This window comes from Thunnus maccoyii, chromosome 17 (assembly GCF_910596095.1).
Source record: "Thunnus maccoyii chromosome 17, fThuMac1.1, whole genome shotgun sequence".
Lineage (NCBI taxonomy): Eukaryota > Metazoa > Chordata > Actinopteri > Scombriformes > Scombridae > Thunnus > Thunnus maccoyii.
The window spans coordinates 23,435,082-23,450,862 of NC_056549.1; the positions used below are offsets into that span (position 1 = coordinate 23,435,082).

General features: G+C 40.5%; 1 protein-coding gene across 1 annotated transcript in view; it reads right to left on the minus strand.

Moving 5' to 3' along the window:
* LOC121882242 (nesprin-2) overlaps positions 1-15,781 on the minus strand; it is a 75,033-nt gene that overhangs the window by 40,803 nt on the left and 18,449 nt on the right. Inside the window, exons 23-47 of the mRNA XM_042390327.1 lie at positions 15,111-15,287; positions 14,213-14,368; positions 13,767-14,008; positions 11,597-13,655; positions 11,157-11,491; positions 10,917-11,061; positions 10,489-10,689; positions 10,066-10,325; positions 9,836-9,986; positions 9,195-9,338; positions 8,953-9,084; positions 8,507-8,689; positions 8,213-8,350; positions 7,650-7,835; positions 7,001-7,123; positions 6,499-6,681; positions 6,013-6,126; positions 5,053-5,154; positions 4,487-4,564; positions 3,804-4,229; positions 2,211-2,314; positions 1,966-2,110; positions 1,301-1,387; positions 581-736; positions 223-423 (exon numbers count right to left, since the gene is read on the minus strand). Of these exons, the coding sequence (XP_042246261.1) occupies positions 223-423; positions 581-736; positions 1,301-1,387; positions 1,966-2,110; positions 2,211-2,314; positions 3,804-4,229; positions 4,487-4,564; positions 5,053-5,154; positions 6,013-6,126; positions 6,499-6,681; positions 7,001-7,123; positions 7,650-7,835; positions 8,213-8,350; positions 8,507-8,689; positions 8,953-9,084; positions 9,195-9,338; positions 9,836-9,986; positions 10,066-10,325; positions 10,489-10,689; positions 10,917-11,061; positions 11,157-11,491; positions 11,597-13,655; positions 13,767-14,008; positions 14,213-14,368; positions 15,111-15,287 (6,228 nt within the window). The remainder of the gene's footprint in view (positions 1-222; positions 424-580; positions 737-1,300; positions 1,388-1,965; positions 2,111-2,210; positions 2,315-3,803; positions 4,230-4,486; positions 4,565-5,052; positions 5,155-6,012; positions 6,127-6,498; positions 6,682-7,000; positions 7,124-7,649; positions 7,836-8,212; positions 8,351-8,506; positions 8,690-8,952; positions 9,085-9,194; positions 9,339-9,835; positions 9,987-10,065; positions 10,326-10,488; positions 10,690-10,916; positions 11,062-11,156; positions 11,492-11,596; positions 13,656-13,766; positions 14,009-14,212; positions 14,369-15,110; positions 15,288-15,781) is intronic.

The window sequence follows — 15,781 nt, forward strand, 5'->3', positions numbered from 1 at the left end:
AGATTGTCTTTTTGAATTACTTTTATAGGTTTAGAAAAATTATACAGCCCTTGAACATCCTTCCTTACAAGTTGACATTTTAGTGACACATAGTTTAATCACAAGGATTTCATCTGCATCTTCACTGTCTTACAGAACCAACTGTTTTTGGACTATATAATAGAATTAATATAATGTCCTCCTGGAATACATAGAGGTTTGTGAATGAGTCGTATTTCCAACCTGATGTTGGTTTTTGAGGCCCAGATGTTCAATGAGCTGATTCTGGGATGAGGTGAAGACCAGCTGGACAGTTTGTAGACATTGCTGGACTGAGGTCAAACAGAGGAGAGCGTCTGGTTCTTCCCCCAAAAGCGCAGGCCTGGTGTCTGACTCCACATTTCTTAGCAGACCAGCCAGAGTCACCAGCTCACTTGATACACACTAAACAACAGCAAAAAGAAAACCCTGCTTTTAGAAATTAATATGAGCTGTACATCCAAAGAAAAGACTTTTTTAAAACACATTACAGTGAATTTTACACTATGCACAGCCACCAAAATATACTGTTACATGCTTGAGCTGCATTATGGTCAGTCACCTCCTGCTGTAGCAGCCTCAGCTGGGCGTCATCTTCACCAGCTCCTCCAGGAGTCAGCAGTAGGTCAGTCAAAGCATCCAGACAGAGGAGGACCCTCCGTACAGCCTCATAAAACTCCTCCTTTACATCTGGATGTGAACCATCTGCAGACCTCGCCTGTAAAATAACACACAGTCATCACTCTCACTTTACACAGTGTTTTCCAGGGTTAAAAGTCTGATATTTAGGAGCATCTCAGCTCTTTTTGAAAGCAACTTTAACGCATTATGAAATAACAGTTTGAAAGGATCTGGCAGCAGGTGCTATTCATTTGCTTCTCACTGCTACATTGATGAAGAAAGTTCCTGCTGAAGTAATTTAATTTTGTATTTATGTATTTATTGGGACCATGTACCGTGTTAAACATAAATGTTACCATTTGATGTACTGTACCAGATTTAGCTAGTCTAGCTTTCAGTTTCCACCAACAATAATAAAACACATAAAATACATACTGTCCACACATTTTCCTGTTTCTAGTTAGTGAGACAAACAATCATAGCATTTTGTTTAAATTAGCTTGTTAAACAAGGAACGTCAATATTAGCTGATCATTTGTCTTGTGAATGTGTGGTACTGTTTCTCAAACTCATGGTATTATTTAAATCAGTCAACACTTTATGGATGGGTCCTTTTGATTAGGAACACACTTGTATGCTGGGATGTTAGCTCTGTACTTACTATTTGTCTTAGCATGGCCATGGCCTCATGCACCCGCTGGAGGACAGCAGAGGCAGATCCTGTCGACACCAGCTCTCTTTCTGGAACCTAAACCGAAATAGATATTCGTAGTTTAAGTCATTGTGGGCAAAAGAAAAAAGAATGGATGTAAAAACATAAGTAGGAGAGCATTGAAGGAATAACTGGACATGATACAAGGAGTTACAGCTACTGCTGTGGTCATTCATTTTCCTTTTGGGGCAAAGACATTTTGCTGGGTGTTTCATTTTGCTTCCTGTAAAACTAAATATTTTAGTGGCAGCTTTATCACTTACCAGCAAGCACAAATACAAATTCCAACCAACAGTATAATACATTTTTAAGGTTCTTGATATTGGTCCCTCTAATCATGTGGAACTATGAACTGTTAAAGTGACAGGAGTGTCAATATAGATGACAAAATCTTTTTTCTCCTCCTTTGCTTTCTGCATTCAGGTTTAATCCACGGTTGCTCTGGTAACAGATGTTATGGAGGAGTTGGTAGCATGGGAATCATTTTGCATCTATATATACTGTGGTGATACAGTATATATCACCATTCACACACACATTATGTCTCACAAAAAAAATCACAATCAGCTTGTCTTAATCATCAATTAATCAGAAACTATTTTCATTTTATTCACCTTTTCATTGCCTCCATCCTCTGAGCTGAGTGAAGTTTGATGCTCCTCCTGAACCTTTTTCAGAGTGGTCAGTTTTTGAGAAATCTGGGTATGAAGTCGACTCCACTTTTGCTGCTCCTCATCATCTTTTTTGTGTCCGGCCAATCTAGAGACCCAAGGGAGCACATGGAGATGTATGCTTGCAGCAACACACAATATTCATGCAAGGTATAAGCCTCGTCCACTCCCAGTAATAGACTTTTTACCTGATTGGCACCTCTGAGGAGTCCTGGGCATGTTGGGATTCTTCTACTAAACTGAAATGACTGGTGCTGACTTCACTTTGCTCCGTCAGCCCACTAAGAGTATCCTGAAAAGTAAAATGAAAGCAAACAAATAAATTAAATAAGAGTTTCTTGCTGTTGCTACTGTGTACTATTTGAGTGTCACTCCAGAAACATCACATTAGATATAATTCAGTTTGAGGGTTTTAATCAGTGGAAGACTGATTAATCCAACACTGAAGTCATGACTCAAACTGCATCATTCCTCTTAAATCCTCATGTGGGATTCACAGACATGTGGTCCTTGGGCAGAGATTATGCACACTATATTTCAAAAATTAAGTTGTGAGGAAGTGTACATTTAAAAGAAAAAGCTAACATTGGTTTGATTACTGATTTTGTTTTTCATCCATTTAAAGAGAAATGGGCTAACGTGGTTTGAAATGGTCCAAAACTAATAACACATGGTTTAATCAAAACTGAGTTTAGAGCTGAAATTTTATCTGACTAAAAGGAAAAGATCTCTGTGTGCCCAGCTGGGATGTGGTATCTTACCATTACATTTGGAAACAGAACGTTCTGTTGGTATTGAAGAACAGGATTGGCTTTGTCAGTTATGTGAGTTAAATTAAGTAAAAAAATGAAATGCATTTTGTATGATAACTACAGAGAGAGATTATTCTTTCTTATGGAAGATGCTGAAATTATGAAAACACTTTGTGAAATGGACATTCATGTTTAATGTGAGTAATGTGACAAAATGGTATAGGCTGCTTTTGTATTGTTTTTGTGACAAACATATTTTTCCCCAAACTACATACAGTATGAGGTTTGCTGCAGTGAGTTGTTTTTCTTTGGAACATGAATCACTGGAAATTGTTATTTATATGTGGAATGGACCACTTAAAGGTATACTATGCAGGATTTGTTAGTTTTTGTTTGTAAATACACAGCATTCAAACTTTTGTGTGAATGCAGAGCTACATCCTGTCCGCTCTGGCCTCTCTGCTCTGCGTATGTATAGCTCAGCCCCGTCCTCAGTCAAGCAGACACACAGACCTGCAGCTCTTTATACATCCATGACACAGAGACAGAGAGCAGAGCGGAGCAGAGGAGAGAGAAGGAGACAGTGATGTAACCTGGTCGCTAGGCTACGAGTCCTGACCTCACACCCGGCGAGCTGTTATTGGCTGGGGGCTACACACTCACTGTCCAAAGGTTGACGCCCAGAAGTGTCGTGAACATAGAAAAATAATAGAAAAATAAGAAAATACAGGCAGAGGGCAGAGTCTCTGTAGATAAATACACTGCCACACACTTCTAGTGAGTCATAAGTGATGATTGAGATGGATTACTGTTGTATGAGTCTATACATTGTTTTTTAGGAAAATCCTGCATAGTATACCTTTTATGGTATGACACGAAAAATAAAAAATGTATTAATTCATTCATATATCAAAGTTGAACATAACTTACTGATTGATATCATACTTTAAGAAATAAGCTTTTAAAAATTGCTTTTTATTGTGGAAAATTCACTTAAAGAGCTTTTCCCTTTCTCCCTCAGCCACTTACCAGACCTTGATGGGGAGCTGTGGACGAAGACATATTTCCATCTTCCTCCTCTATGAACTCAACTGACGCTCTTGTGGCAGTGAACGGAGTTATAGGTCTTGCAGGAATGAGTCTTGTGTCTTCCACTGCCTGATGGGACTGTACATGAGGTTCAGTGACGATAGTTTCATGATTTTGAGGTCTGTGTTGGTCCAGTGAAGCAGCTGTAGTGATTAGCGGATCAGTTGTTTCTGTCACAGTTTCGAGTCTTGATACTTCACCAGATTCAGCTTTGGGATCTATTCTGTTTTCCATTGTTTTTAATCCAGTTTCAACATTTTCTGATCCAAACTTGGTATCAAGCCAAGCCTCAACAGAGGAACTTTCAGCACTTCTTGAACTCGTCTCCACTTCAGAACAAAACTGACCCGTCAGACTCTCCAGTGCCTAAAAGACAAGAGATTTTATTTTATATTAAAATCTTTAATCACTTTACTTTAAATTTATTAGTTTCTATATTAAAATAAGACACAAGAGAAATGACTTATCAATTTGAGGAGTTAAGTATGTACAGTAAGCATAAAGAAATAAAAAATAATATCAAAAACTTACCAAAACATACCAAATAATTTCAAGGTTAAGTTTCAGAAGGAAATGTTTGTTCATCAAACAAATATCATCTCCCAAATGAAAACATATCTTACCTTAATATCAGCGAGTGGCTTAATGTCAGATGCATCTTCACTTTGCACGTCTGTAGCATTGAGCGTGTCCTCTGGGTCCTAATACACGAGTCGTATAAATACACAAAAAAATACACAAAAGCAAATGAAAAGTATGCACGAACGCATGCATACGATGTGTGTGTATGAAAGGACAGGGTCCTGAGGAGCAACATATTTCAAGCAGCTGCTTCTGACAGCGCTAAATTGGAAAAGGACTGCCTGCCTCGCACAGTGTCATGTCAGCATGCTGTCCAGTTTGCAAAGATCTGCTAAAATCCTCCGCACCACAGGAAAGAGAAGCGATAGTACAGTTGAAAATTAATAGGTGAAGCAAAATTTCAGTGAAGCTGTGAAATGAAAGAAAGAACCTCTAAAGTTTTGAGTTTCATTCCAAAACACATAGAATTACTAGTTGATAGTGTGACTATTTGTGAGGTCTTGAATAAGTAAAAACTTCAGTGGTTTTCAGTAATGTAGTGACACCCAAAAGAAAAGAGGCACCCAGAGACATGCTCTCCTTAGCTGCAAATATTCATCAGATTTACCTCTGGAACACTGCATGTTAGTGTGTCAGAGGACGATGAGTGACAACTCTCATCTTCCTCATCCTCTTCTTCCTCTGAATTAGACACCTCAAAATCCTCCTGCTTTTAGTGATAAGGGTGAATGATATGATTAAAACTGTGCAGGAAAATGGAACAATAAAATTTCTTTCTAATGACCCTTTTCTTTCCTCTATTAACTAAAATATGATGATTCCTCTATGTATTCTTCAAGCAATGAAGTTTTTTTTTTAATTGAAAGCTGACAAATGTGATTTCAAGTACATTTTAAGTACAAAAAAAGGCTTGAACATCCCTGGTGACTAACAGAGTCTAATAGAGGTATACACATTAATTAAGAGAACAAGTATTTGCTTTTTGAGGAAGATTATTTATCTTCTTAACTTTTTTTTTTTTATTGTTGTGTGCAGCATTCAGTAATCTCAATGTGATTCTACACACATCCAAAAACTGAGCTAACGAAGCTAGACTGGGCCCAGATAATTGTTAAAAATTACTTTCAACTGCATGCAAAGACGTACAATATGCAGTTTGCCAGTAGTATGTAGAACAGATCAGTTTTGAGGATTTGCTTGAGCCTGCCGCACAGGCACAGCAGAACAGACATTATGTTATTTAAGGGAACAGAGGGAATAAATGATAGTCACCAAGCTGGGCTTCCTTGAAGAATTCATCAATTTTTCTTGACATTTCCTTTTCAAAATACAGCTTCCAAAATTCAGTGACCAGTGAGACACCTGGACTTGTTGACTATCATTTTTATTTCCCAAAACAGTTTGATTAAAAAGTGGCAGACTGCTCTTCATTGTTAGCACAAAATAATAAAAGAAGGCGTTTAATTGGTTTAATTCAAAGAAGTTGCCAAGCCTTAAAATCAAACATCACACTAGCATTGTTTTTAGTTGGTGTTTAAAGGTGAATGTTAACTAATCATATTATTACCTGGGTGAAGTTTCTTTGTGTGGATCCATCTGGCTGCTGAATGTCTTCAGGAGGGTTGGAGGTTGTGGTGACGCCAAGATCTTTACTGGTTTCCTCCTCCTCCTTAATCTTGTTCTTTGAAAGAGAGAAACAGGAAAAAGGCGACAAAAGTTGAAGAAACATGTATTCCAGGTTGTACTGCAGTATATTGCAAATATTGGCGCTACTGTGCTGTGAGGAACAAAGCCGAGGGCCACTTCCAATACCAGAGATACAGAACAACCAGGAGTGTTTTATTAAAAAAGAAACATTATAGAAAGATTCAAACTTTGGGTTTAACTCCCTGTTGCTTTTCATTCACAGTTAGGGTTAGGATGATGTGATATGATATGATTGTAGCAACAAATTAAGGACTGCAGCTACAAGCAGTCCAATCATTAACTCCTCTACAGTAATGGATCAAACACGGTTTTTTCTACGTGCAGTGGCATTCAGACTTTGTTATACCTCCAGCAGCGAGGTTTGTTGCTGAGTGAGTTGTTCCAGCTCTACGAGCGGCTGCAGGAGCAGTCTAGCTCTGGAGAAGACCACCAGGTTCTCCATTGCTCCCTGTGGGAGGTGAAGCTCTGGTTTGCATTTCTCCAACTCCTCCAGTGTCCTCTGCATCGATTGCACATTGGCCAGGATCACCTTTGGATTGATTTTGAAAAAAACAAACAACATGTGAGTAAACGGTACAGTTTACAATGAACCACTAATGCTTGGTGGATCTAAATCGGTTGACCAAAACTCAACAAAACTGCAAATTGTTACCTTTCTACCTGAGAATGCAGCAGATATTTTAAGTGTTATACGTCATACATCTGTGCTAATTTTACACTGAAGATTGACATATGAAAAGCTATTTTACTATTATACCACTGCTTGCATGTTCTCTTTTCTTTTCAATTAATTTGCATGTTTGTTTGTGTTTGCATGAAACTGATAAGTAATTATCGTAATGCTTCACCTGCAGGTTTTGGAGATGCTCCGTCAGAGTGATGCTGGAGTTGTCCATTGAGGATAAAATCGTTCTGATCTTCGGGACATTCTTCTCCATCATCTTTAGCTCAGCTTCCATGGCCTCCACCACCTGAAAAGGACATTGTCAGCTACTTTTTCAGAGGCTTGATTTGTATTTGTATAAGGCAGGAGAATGTAACAGCCCAAAAAACTGTCTTGGTGATCAAAAGGAATGTAATTTCATGATGTTATTGATTGCATATCTCTTGATTTTACATTATGTTTAAATAAAGCTGACTGGGACTTAAATTGGCCCCGTTATGTGGAACGTATGCCATATATCAAAAATTTCCCTGGTTTATTTCTGATTTTGTAGCATGACATCTCTCTCTGCCCATGTTTTCTGCCACTTTCCAGTGTCCATATACTGTATGTATATGTGTGTTGTATAAATCTGAGGAGAACTCCAGTCACACAGAAAGATCCCAGACATTCAGGCAGGTGTTAAGATCTAGTTAAAGAAGGAAAATCTTCTCTGGCAACCAAAATTTGGGAAAAAAACAACAAAATCATTCCAGCAATGCCACCAGCATTTGGGGTAACTAACAACCTGAAAGTCTGCAGTCTGCAGGAAGTCCTCTTTTTAAAATTCTTACCACAACAGCCTGCAGCAGCTGCTCCAGTGGCTCTAGGACGTTGCGTTGCATTGTGTGGACTTGTTGGTCATTCTGGTCCAGCCTCTCCTCCTGGGTGCTGATGTCACACACAGCAGAGATCTCAGCCAGCACTGATCTAAAGTCCTGCAGGGTGCCCCTGATCCTCACAGAGTCGTCCAGAACCAACTGCAGTTCAGGATTTAGAATTAGATTAATCTTTAACATGAAACCTGTAAAAAAGCTTGTGGATATTGTGCCTAAAACGGAATCATGTCTCAATAAATCCTACATATATGTTTTTTTTCATTTGTTTCTATCTTAACAATTTTGCTTTTTGTTTTTATGTTTGTATTACTTCACGTACTTTCTGATCTTTATATTTGGCTTGTTTTGCTTTTTCTCATTTAAATGATGAATGCAATCTTTGTTTGTTTTATTGTGGCTCATGTTTTGTAGACCCCAGGAAGATAAGCGACTGCTCTGTGGAAGTGGGATCTAAATAAAGAATAAAGAATAAGGACATGATCTGATGCGTTTTTTGCTAGTTACATCGTGTCTCTGACCTGCAGGGCTTTTGCATGATTCTGGAGGCTTCTGGCTGTTGTGAATGAGCAGGGAGTGTTGAGCCATGACTGGGCCTCATCCAACCAGCAGATGGCACTGTACAGAATATCTTCAAACTCCTGGAGACAGGCAGGGATCTGAGACAGAGGAAAAAGTATTAACAAAATATTTCAAAGCTGGAAGTTGCTTTACCAGACTTTCAGAAGCCTCTTTTCACCTTGACATGTTGACCTGTGATGTGCATTCAGTACCCTACTGTGGGCTTTAAAAAAATACAACATAGTGTGCCTGACCTTGCTGAGGAAGGCAGTGCGTTGCTCGGCCATCTGCGCTGCGTTTTGGTAGAGCTGCAGTGGCTGTGTGAGTTGGTCCATGAGTAGATGGGCTTGATTTGGCTGCTCCTCCGCAAGATCCTGCACCTCGTTCTCTAGGAGCATCAGGCGGCTGTGCCATGCATCCAGCTCATCCCACACATGCTGCAGAACAGAGGATCAACAGTATATGTAGGGCTTTGAGGCAACAATGTAATCCTGGATTGCTTTTAGGACATAGTAGCTGTTTGATTCAATTCAGTTGTCAGAAGAGAGCAGAGTTGGTTACCCCCTTTTTACTGTAAAGTGATCATTTAGACACTAATAATCTCATTTGTTTTAACATATATAAAAACAGTATTATCAAAAATATGATAACACGCAGACTCTGACACAAACTAAACAAAAGCCAAAAGATACACACACACCTTGAGCACATTTTGAGACTCATTGAATGTTGTACTTCTCTGCTCCAGTATTGCTTTCACTTTCTCCAGGCCAGAAACCAACTCCACCACTTGACTAGCCAGTTTCTGAACCAGGCTGCTCCTCTCCAAGACCTGTAGAACAATAACACACACACATGCACACAGTAATTAAAGAGGGTTTGGCGGGAAGATAGATCATACTGTATGTCATTGAGAATGGATTCAGCGCTGTTGTCTGTTACCTTCTCCTCAGCTCTCTGTAGGGACAGTTGAACTTCTTGTATCCGTTTGCCGAGATCAGCTGGAATCTCATCATAATGGCTCTGTACACCGTCCATGATATATTTTAGTTTGGCCTTCTGGGAAGACAATTCTTTTCTGAGCTCCTGTAAGTGTGGAAATGCAAGAGAAAATGAGGGAAGACCAGGTAAAATGAAGAGAGAGAGAAACTGAAAGAAGGCAGTAAAAACATAGCTCTAAACTCGTTTTTTCTCTTAAATGTATTTGTTATCCAGTTACAGGTTTGAGGTAAGTTCACAACCCCTCACAAGTTTAACATGATCTATCTTTAAAGCAGAGGGATGGCAATAGAGCATTTATTGTACTGCTAAGTATTCACAGATGAGACAGTTTAGACTGATTAGCACATTGAAAGACCACTTAAGGTCTGAAATCTAATAAGTGATGCTCCACGTGGTCTGTAGCTACAACTGACAAAAACATGCACACAGATTATGTTTCTCACTGGGGCTGGGATCACTTATAAACAGACACCAACCATATAAAATGTCATATTTTTTCCTTTCATAATAGTCGGTGTCTGCTTTTCTACAAATTGTCAAATGTCCAAACTTTCACTATAAAGCATAAAAAGGAGCCTGACCTGTTGTTTTCTTAGATTCGAACAGGTTTCCAGCACAGGAAGAATGGCAACTATGTGTTGCTCCACTTCTCCTATCTCCTCTTGAACTTGTTGTCTCTCCTTCTCCTCTGCCTGAGCTGCAGCTACCACCAGCAGGTTCCTCTCTTTCAAGCTGTGGAGAACAGGCTCATTTTGGCATCTCTGATATAAATGAATAATCACTGTCCACATGAATATCAAACAAATCCTACCTCCTGACATTCTCTTGGATCTTCACCAGTGTTTTGCCAACAGGCCCAGGACTGATGGGATCTTGGGAACTGGATAAACTCAGAGCGTGCTCCAGTTGATGCTCCAGGGAGGCTAAAGCCTGCTGCTCTTGTTCCAGCCCAGCCTGATGCATCTCAGCCTGGGCCAGAAGCTCCTGGGGTTCCTCTTGAGTGAAGCTCACAGTGGAGGAGTCGGGAACATCAGCCTGAAGACTGGCCAAAAAGCTGCAACACTGCTCCATCTAAAGAAAATAGAATTTAATCCTCAATACATTTGTCTAGCAATAATCCCTCAGTTCTGCAACTTCACACACATTTAAAGTTTCATATTAAAACAGTTATTTCAATTTAGTATTCATTCATTTGTCTGATTCATTCAAAGCCTCTATGCTAAGTAAAGCTCACAGTAGTAGTGATGTCCCTCCATTCCTCTCCTCTCTGTTCTGTGTGTGCCATCAGGAGGCCGACTCCACGTCGTAATGATACCCAGCGACTCCAGAGAGCACCAAGCTCGCTGCCCTTTCCAACCCCACAGCCCTGCATTGGACATCCAGCTCTCAGATCTTCTATCTTCCCAGCAAGGCTGCGGAGATCCTCCATCAGAAGCTTCATGCAGAGATTTTTAAAAAGTTCAAATTAAAATTTATATCAGGCAGATTTCCTTTTATGTACCATATATGGGTCAAACACTTAAAAGCATTCAGAGTTAGAGGTAAATGTGGGACTCTAAACATATAAGAGTTGTTTATTGTCAAAATTAAGGACATGCAAGGTTCAAATGGAATAGCGAAACAGTTGCTAGACACTAGCAAATTACTGCTAATCTAACCTACCTTAACTCTTTCATGTTGGGCAACACATTTGTCATATGAAGTCACTTGTACTGCAGCACAGTCTGAAATCTTGGCTCCAAATCCAGAAAGACGCTGCCGTATGTCTTCATGACAGCTCCTGTGACTTTTTTGTCTTTTTTCACACCTGTGAGAAATTTGTCTTTAAGGGTTCTTTCTTTTTTAAAATCATAAACAAGCAAAACAGAACAGCAGAAACACATCTAGAAAGCTATTCATTACCTCTGCAGGGACTGCAGCCTGAGCTGGGCCTGGGCCTCCAGTATAGCTCTTCCCACCAACAACTGACTTAGGATATTAATGTGGAGCTGCTCAATCTTTGGGCGCGACATGCAGGGCTGCTGGGGCACCAGTTCCTCAAGGTGGCAGATATGAGCCTGAAATCCATCTTCAAGAGCTTCTAGAGCCTGCTGGGTCTGTCTTTGCTCCTCAGTACAGTCCAGAAATCCTCCAGGAGCTGATAAGAAGGTGGCTTCAGCATTATGAAGGAAGCCTATTGCTCCCTGAGCAGCCCACTGATAATCCTTCAAGGATTCTCGAGCCTGGGATAAACTCTCCTGTTGAATACATGATCAAGCAAAATTTAGTGAAACAAAAAATATGAATTGTGCAGTGTAAAAACTCAAAAGCAGGCTGTATTAACTGAAAATATTTAAGCTTACCATTTGTAAATGGCACTCTTTCATTGCAGCATCTCTAAGCGAGTACAGTTCCTTGTAGTTCTTCTTTAAGTTAATTTTTTCTTTCTGTCCCAAAGCTTCAAACACCCGCATTCCAGACTCCATATTTCTCCAAAAAACCCAACATCTTTGTAGTGCAATGTCTATTGCTTTTTCATCTGGATTGATTGGTTTGGCTTCCTGACGCTCCAGTCTTGTACTTTGGAAAAGCTCCATTAAGGCAGGAAGCTCAGAGGAAAGACGTAGCCCTAGCAGAAGCTTGGCCTCCAGGTTTTTGATATGATCTGTGACAGAATGCTCCCAGGAGACTAAAGTTTCCACAGTGTGATGAATCCTCTGCCTCTCTGAATTAAGCTGTGATGGATACAATTCTTGAGCTATGGCCTCCAGTTGGTCTGCTGCTTCTTGACACTGTGTCTTCACCAAAGGGAGTTCAACTAAGAGTGACTGGCATAGTCTGAACCTCTCACCCACTCTGATTGTTTTGTCTTTGGCACGCTGGATTTGCTCTTTGGCAATGTCCCTAGATTCCTCCATTTGTCCCCTAAGGTGCTGATATTTGTCTTGCTCAAAGGCATGAATACTAAGAGCTTTGCACCTGTCTTGCAGTTCCCCAATGGCGCACAGCAGGGAGCTACGCTTGGCCTCCTGGCAGTGCTGAATGTCTTGTACTTGACACTGATGTTCCATTAGCATGTGCTTCATTAGTGCAATTGTTGAAAAGGATTCCTGTGCTAAGGGGAACCGAAGCTGCTCTAAATCAGTGGAGATTTGCTTTAAACTAGCCTGGATGGTAGACAGCTCCTCATCTGAAGCGGCCCGCTCATGAATCAGCTCCTCTAATTCCCAGCTGGTTGCTTTCTCATGAGCCAGCAATACATCTAATTCTGTCCAAAGGCCTGAAAGCCTATTGACAAGGTAGCGGCTCTCTCCTGGGCTCAGCCCTGCTGCTACTTCCTTGCAACTTTCTGCCATTACCTCCACCAGATGTAGATGCCTCTCTATCTCAACTGTGGTTAACTTGTGAATCTTTAGCTCACTCTCCAGCTTTCCTGTATCAGCTTTGGAAACATTCTCAATGTGAGCACAGGGGTCTCTATTAGCATGTGTTTCCGCTAGCCAGACATCCATGCTGGCAAGCTGGCCTAATAGTTTCTCCCTCTCCTGTAGATTTTTCTTCATGGTGTCAAGAACATGATTCAAGCTCTCAGCAATGCCTCTGTACAGGTCTTCTACTGTCTTCAATACTCGGTCACATTCCTCGTTATCCATGTCAGATGCTAAGGCTTTCATTTCTTTAACTTCTACCTGCATGTTGGAACGTCTGGTTAAAATATCAGTCTGACATTTCTTCATCTCAACAATCTGAATACGAGCCTCCTCAGGGAAAAGAGACAACTTTTTCCCAATTGAGATATGGTTTTCTGCCTGTTTCGCCCATATGATCAAGTCCCGTAATTGATTGTTGATCTTAGCTGAAGAAACGTAACCAGCGCTACATGTGGAAGTGTCCAGCTTGCTCTTGGTGACGTTGAGCAAGGACCACAATTCCTGAAGATTATGTTTGATCTCAATCTTCTCTTTCTGACCCAGAGAGAAATGGACAAGAGCGTCTGACTGGGACTGTAGGTGCAGATAAAGCTGGTTGTACAGTTTTAGGTCTGCAGTCAAACAAATCAGTTCCAACATGCTTTTGCTATCATGGATTATCCCAGCAGATTGTGTGAAAATGTTGGATTTCTGAAGAGCTTCAAGCTTTTCTTTAAGATGTTCGGCCTCTTTTATGAGAAGAGCGGATTGAGAGGCAGAGTTTGAGGCATGCTGCAGAGCTCTCTTGATACTTCCTTTCAAAAGCCTCCATTCTTCCTGGACATCTCCAAGCTGGGCAAGAAGAGCACCTGAGCTTTCAGCCTTGCTCAAGTGGACCGACAACTGGCTACTTAATCGGAGGAGCTCTTCCATCATGTCTTTCTTCAATTCCATGGTTTGCAGCAGGGCATGGAGTTTTTCAGCTTGAAGAGCACTACTTCCTAAAGCATTTCTAACAAAAACAGCAACAAAAGACTATGAGTATATCAAGTACACAAACAAATACTCTCAAGAAATGATGCTGTTTACTACAATATAGGCTTCAAATTAAGAGATTACTCACAAGCTCCTTTTTTCATTCTCAGCCGCCAGAACATCCAGGAAAGCTCTAGTGATATTCATTTGTTTGTGATACTGTTTGACCTGATCCAGCTGTGCAGCTTTGACCTGCACTGTGGCAGATGCATCCAGCAGTGCAGCACTCCATTGTCCTTCAACGCTTTTCAACACACCTGGGTCACCAACCCCAGCAGAACTTGTGTTTTTCACTGTAGCCACTTGCTCCAGCACGCAGCGGTTGTAGTCCTACAGCCGACGGAGCAGACAACAGACTTTACATTTTTCTACATTATTGCTTTTTTGATAATAGATCATGTGTTACATTAAATATCTATTTATTTTATTTCATTTAAAAAAAATATTACACCAAAATGAATTTCTTATGAAACAGAAGATAGTGCAAAGTATAGTGGTCTTAACTAAGGAAAATAAGTAAATAGAAGTACATGCCTGTGCCTCCTCCAGCTGTTTGGCCATAGCTGTGACATCCAGCCGTGCTGGTTGATATCGACATGCCAGAACCTTCTGGACTGTTCGTACCAATCGAATCTCTGGCTCACCAGGAGAGGACTTCAGGTACCAGTTTAAATCAATGTGTGGTGTCCTCTGTGACATGACAAACAAAATAAAAATGGTGGGAAAAATATGTATAAATAAAACAGTTTTTTAGAGCTATCTACAAGCCTGAGCCCCTATAAGTGATAATAATGACAATAGTGTAAAAAGCAGGAGAAACACAAGCCAAAAAAAGGAAAAGCCAACAAATTCATCAGATTATAGTTTGCTCTTTCTGTCTACAAACCTAAAAATAGTAGCCTCATCGCAGGCTAAAATGATTGTGGGCAACAAGAGCACAAAAATGATATAATATCATTCCAAACTTAAGCAGTATCACATTTTGTATAAAAAGTGTTCAAATTGTGGCAGTACAAGTCACACACTGTGTACTCAGGGAAATAAGACTCTGCTAATGACCCTGCAGGAAGTCGTTGCATCTCATAGGTCCCTTCCTGTGGACATTCCTCTCAGTGGCATCATGGAAACACACAAACATCAATCAAAAATTGCCGGCCTTATCTGCTCACTGTTCCATGCATTTATAATTGACTTCTTGCCCTTAGATAGAGATAACTCAAATGTTTAGAGTTTCATTTACTTACTATGCTGTGTGCAACGACAGTTTGTAGATAATGTATCATAAGTATCAAAGGAATGAATTGAATAAGTATTTAACCTTTGGTGCACAAATTCTGAGAAGAGTTAAGTAAGAGTTAAGTAAACTCATAACAACATATTTTTGTAGATTAACAAGCTCAGCTCTTGATGCAGAAAAACAGTTGATACTTACATTTATAATGTTACTTCTTTCCACCAAGGTCTGGATCTCGGAAAAAATGTCCTGCATGGTGGACGTGTGTTTGCTGGACTCAGATCCAGGTGATCCACCTGTCACCTCTCCGGCTCCTGGATCAGCTGCCAACTCCTGCGCCGTCCTCTCAGGCTCCATGTCCTGCTGGATCTGAGGCTATCAACACAGGCGACAAGGGTGGCGTCACATTTGAGCTTTCTTCCCTGTGTTTGTCCACAGATAATAACAGAGCTTCCTGTTCTTTCCTCGATTCACAGCAGTGAATATTACTATGTTGACGGTGGCCCGGCGAGTCAGTACAGTTAAAACAGGAATGTGCCTAAGAAGGGAGCAGTCTGCCCTGAGGGAGAAGGATTCTACAAAGTACTGCCTACTACCCTCTTTAAAGAAACAACTGATCTGTTATAATGCGGTTAGTCAGGGCAAACACCAAAACATGACATGAACTGTCAAGCTACTAGACTGCAAACGGGGGGGTGCCTTTTGAAATATTTTGGGCATGACTATGGTGTGTCTTGGAGCAAGGTGTGAATGAGCGGGAAGAGAATTTGAACACACACAGCACATTTCCGACTTGCTGCAGGGAAAAAAGTAAAAAGAGTAATATTTTATACTATTTAAGGGACTAGTGCGTAGGATTTAATGGCATC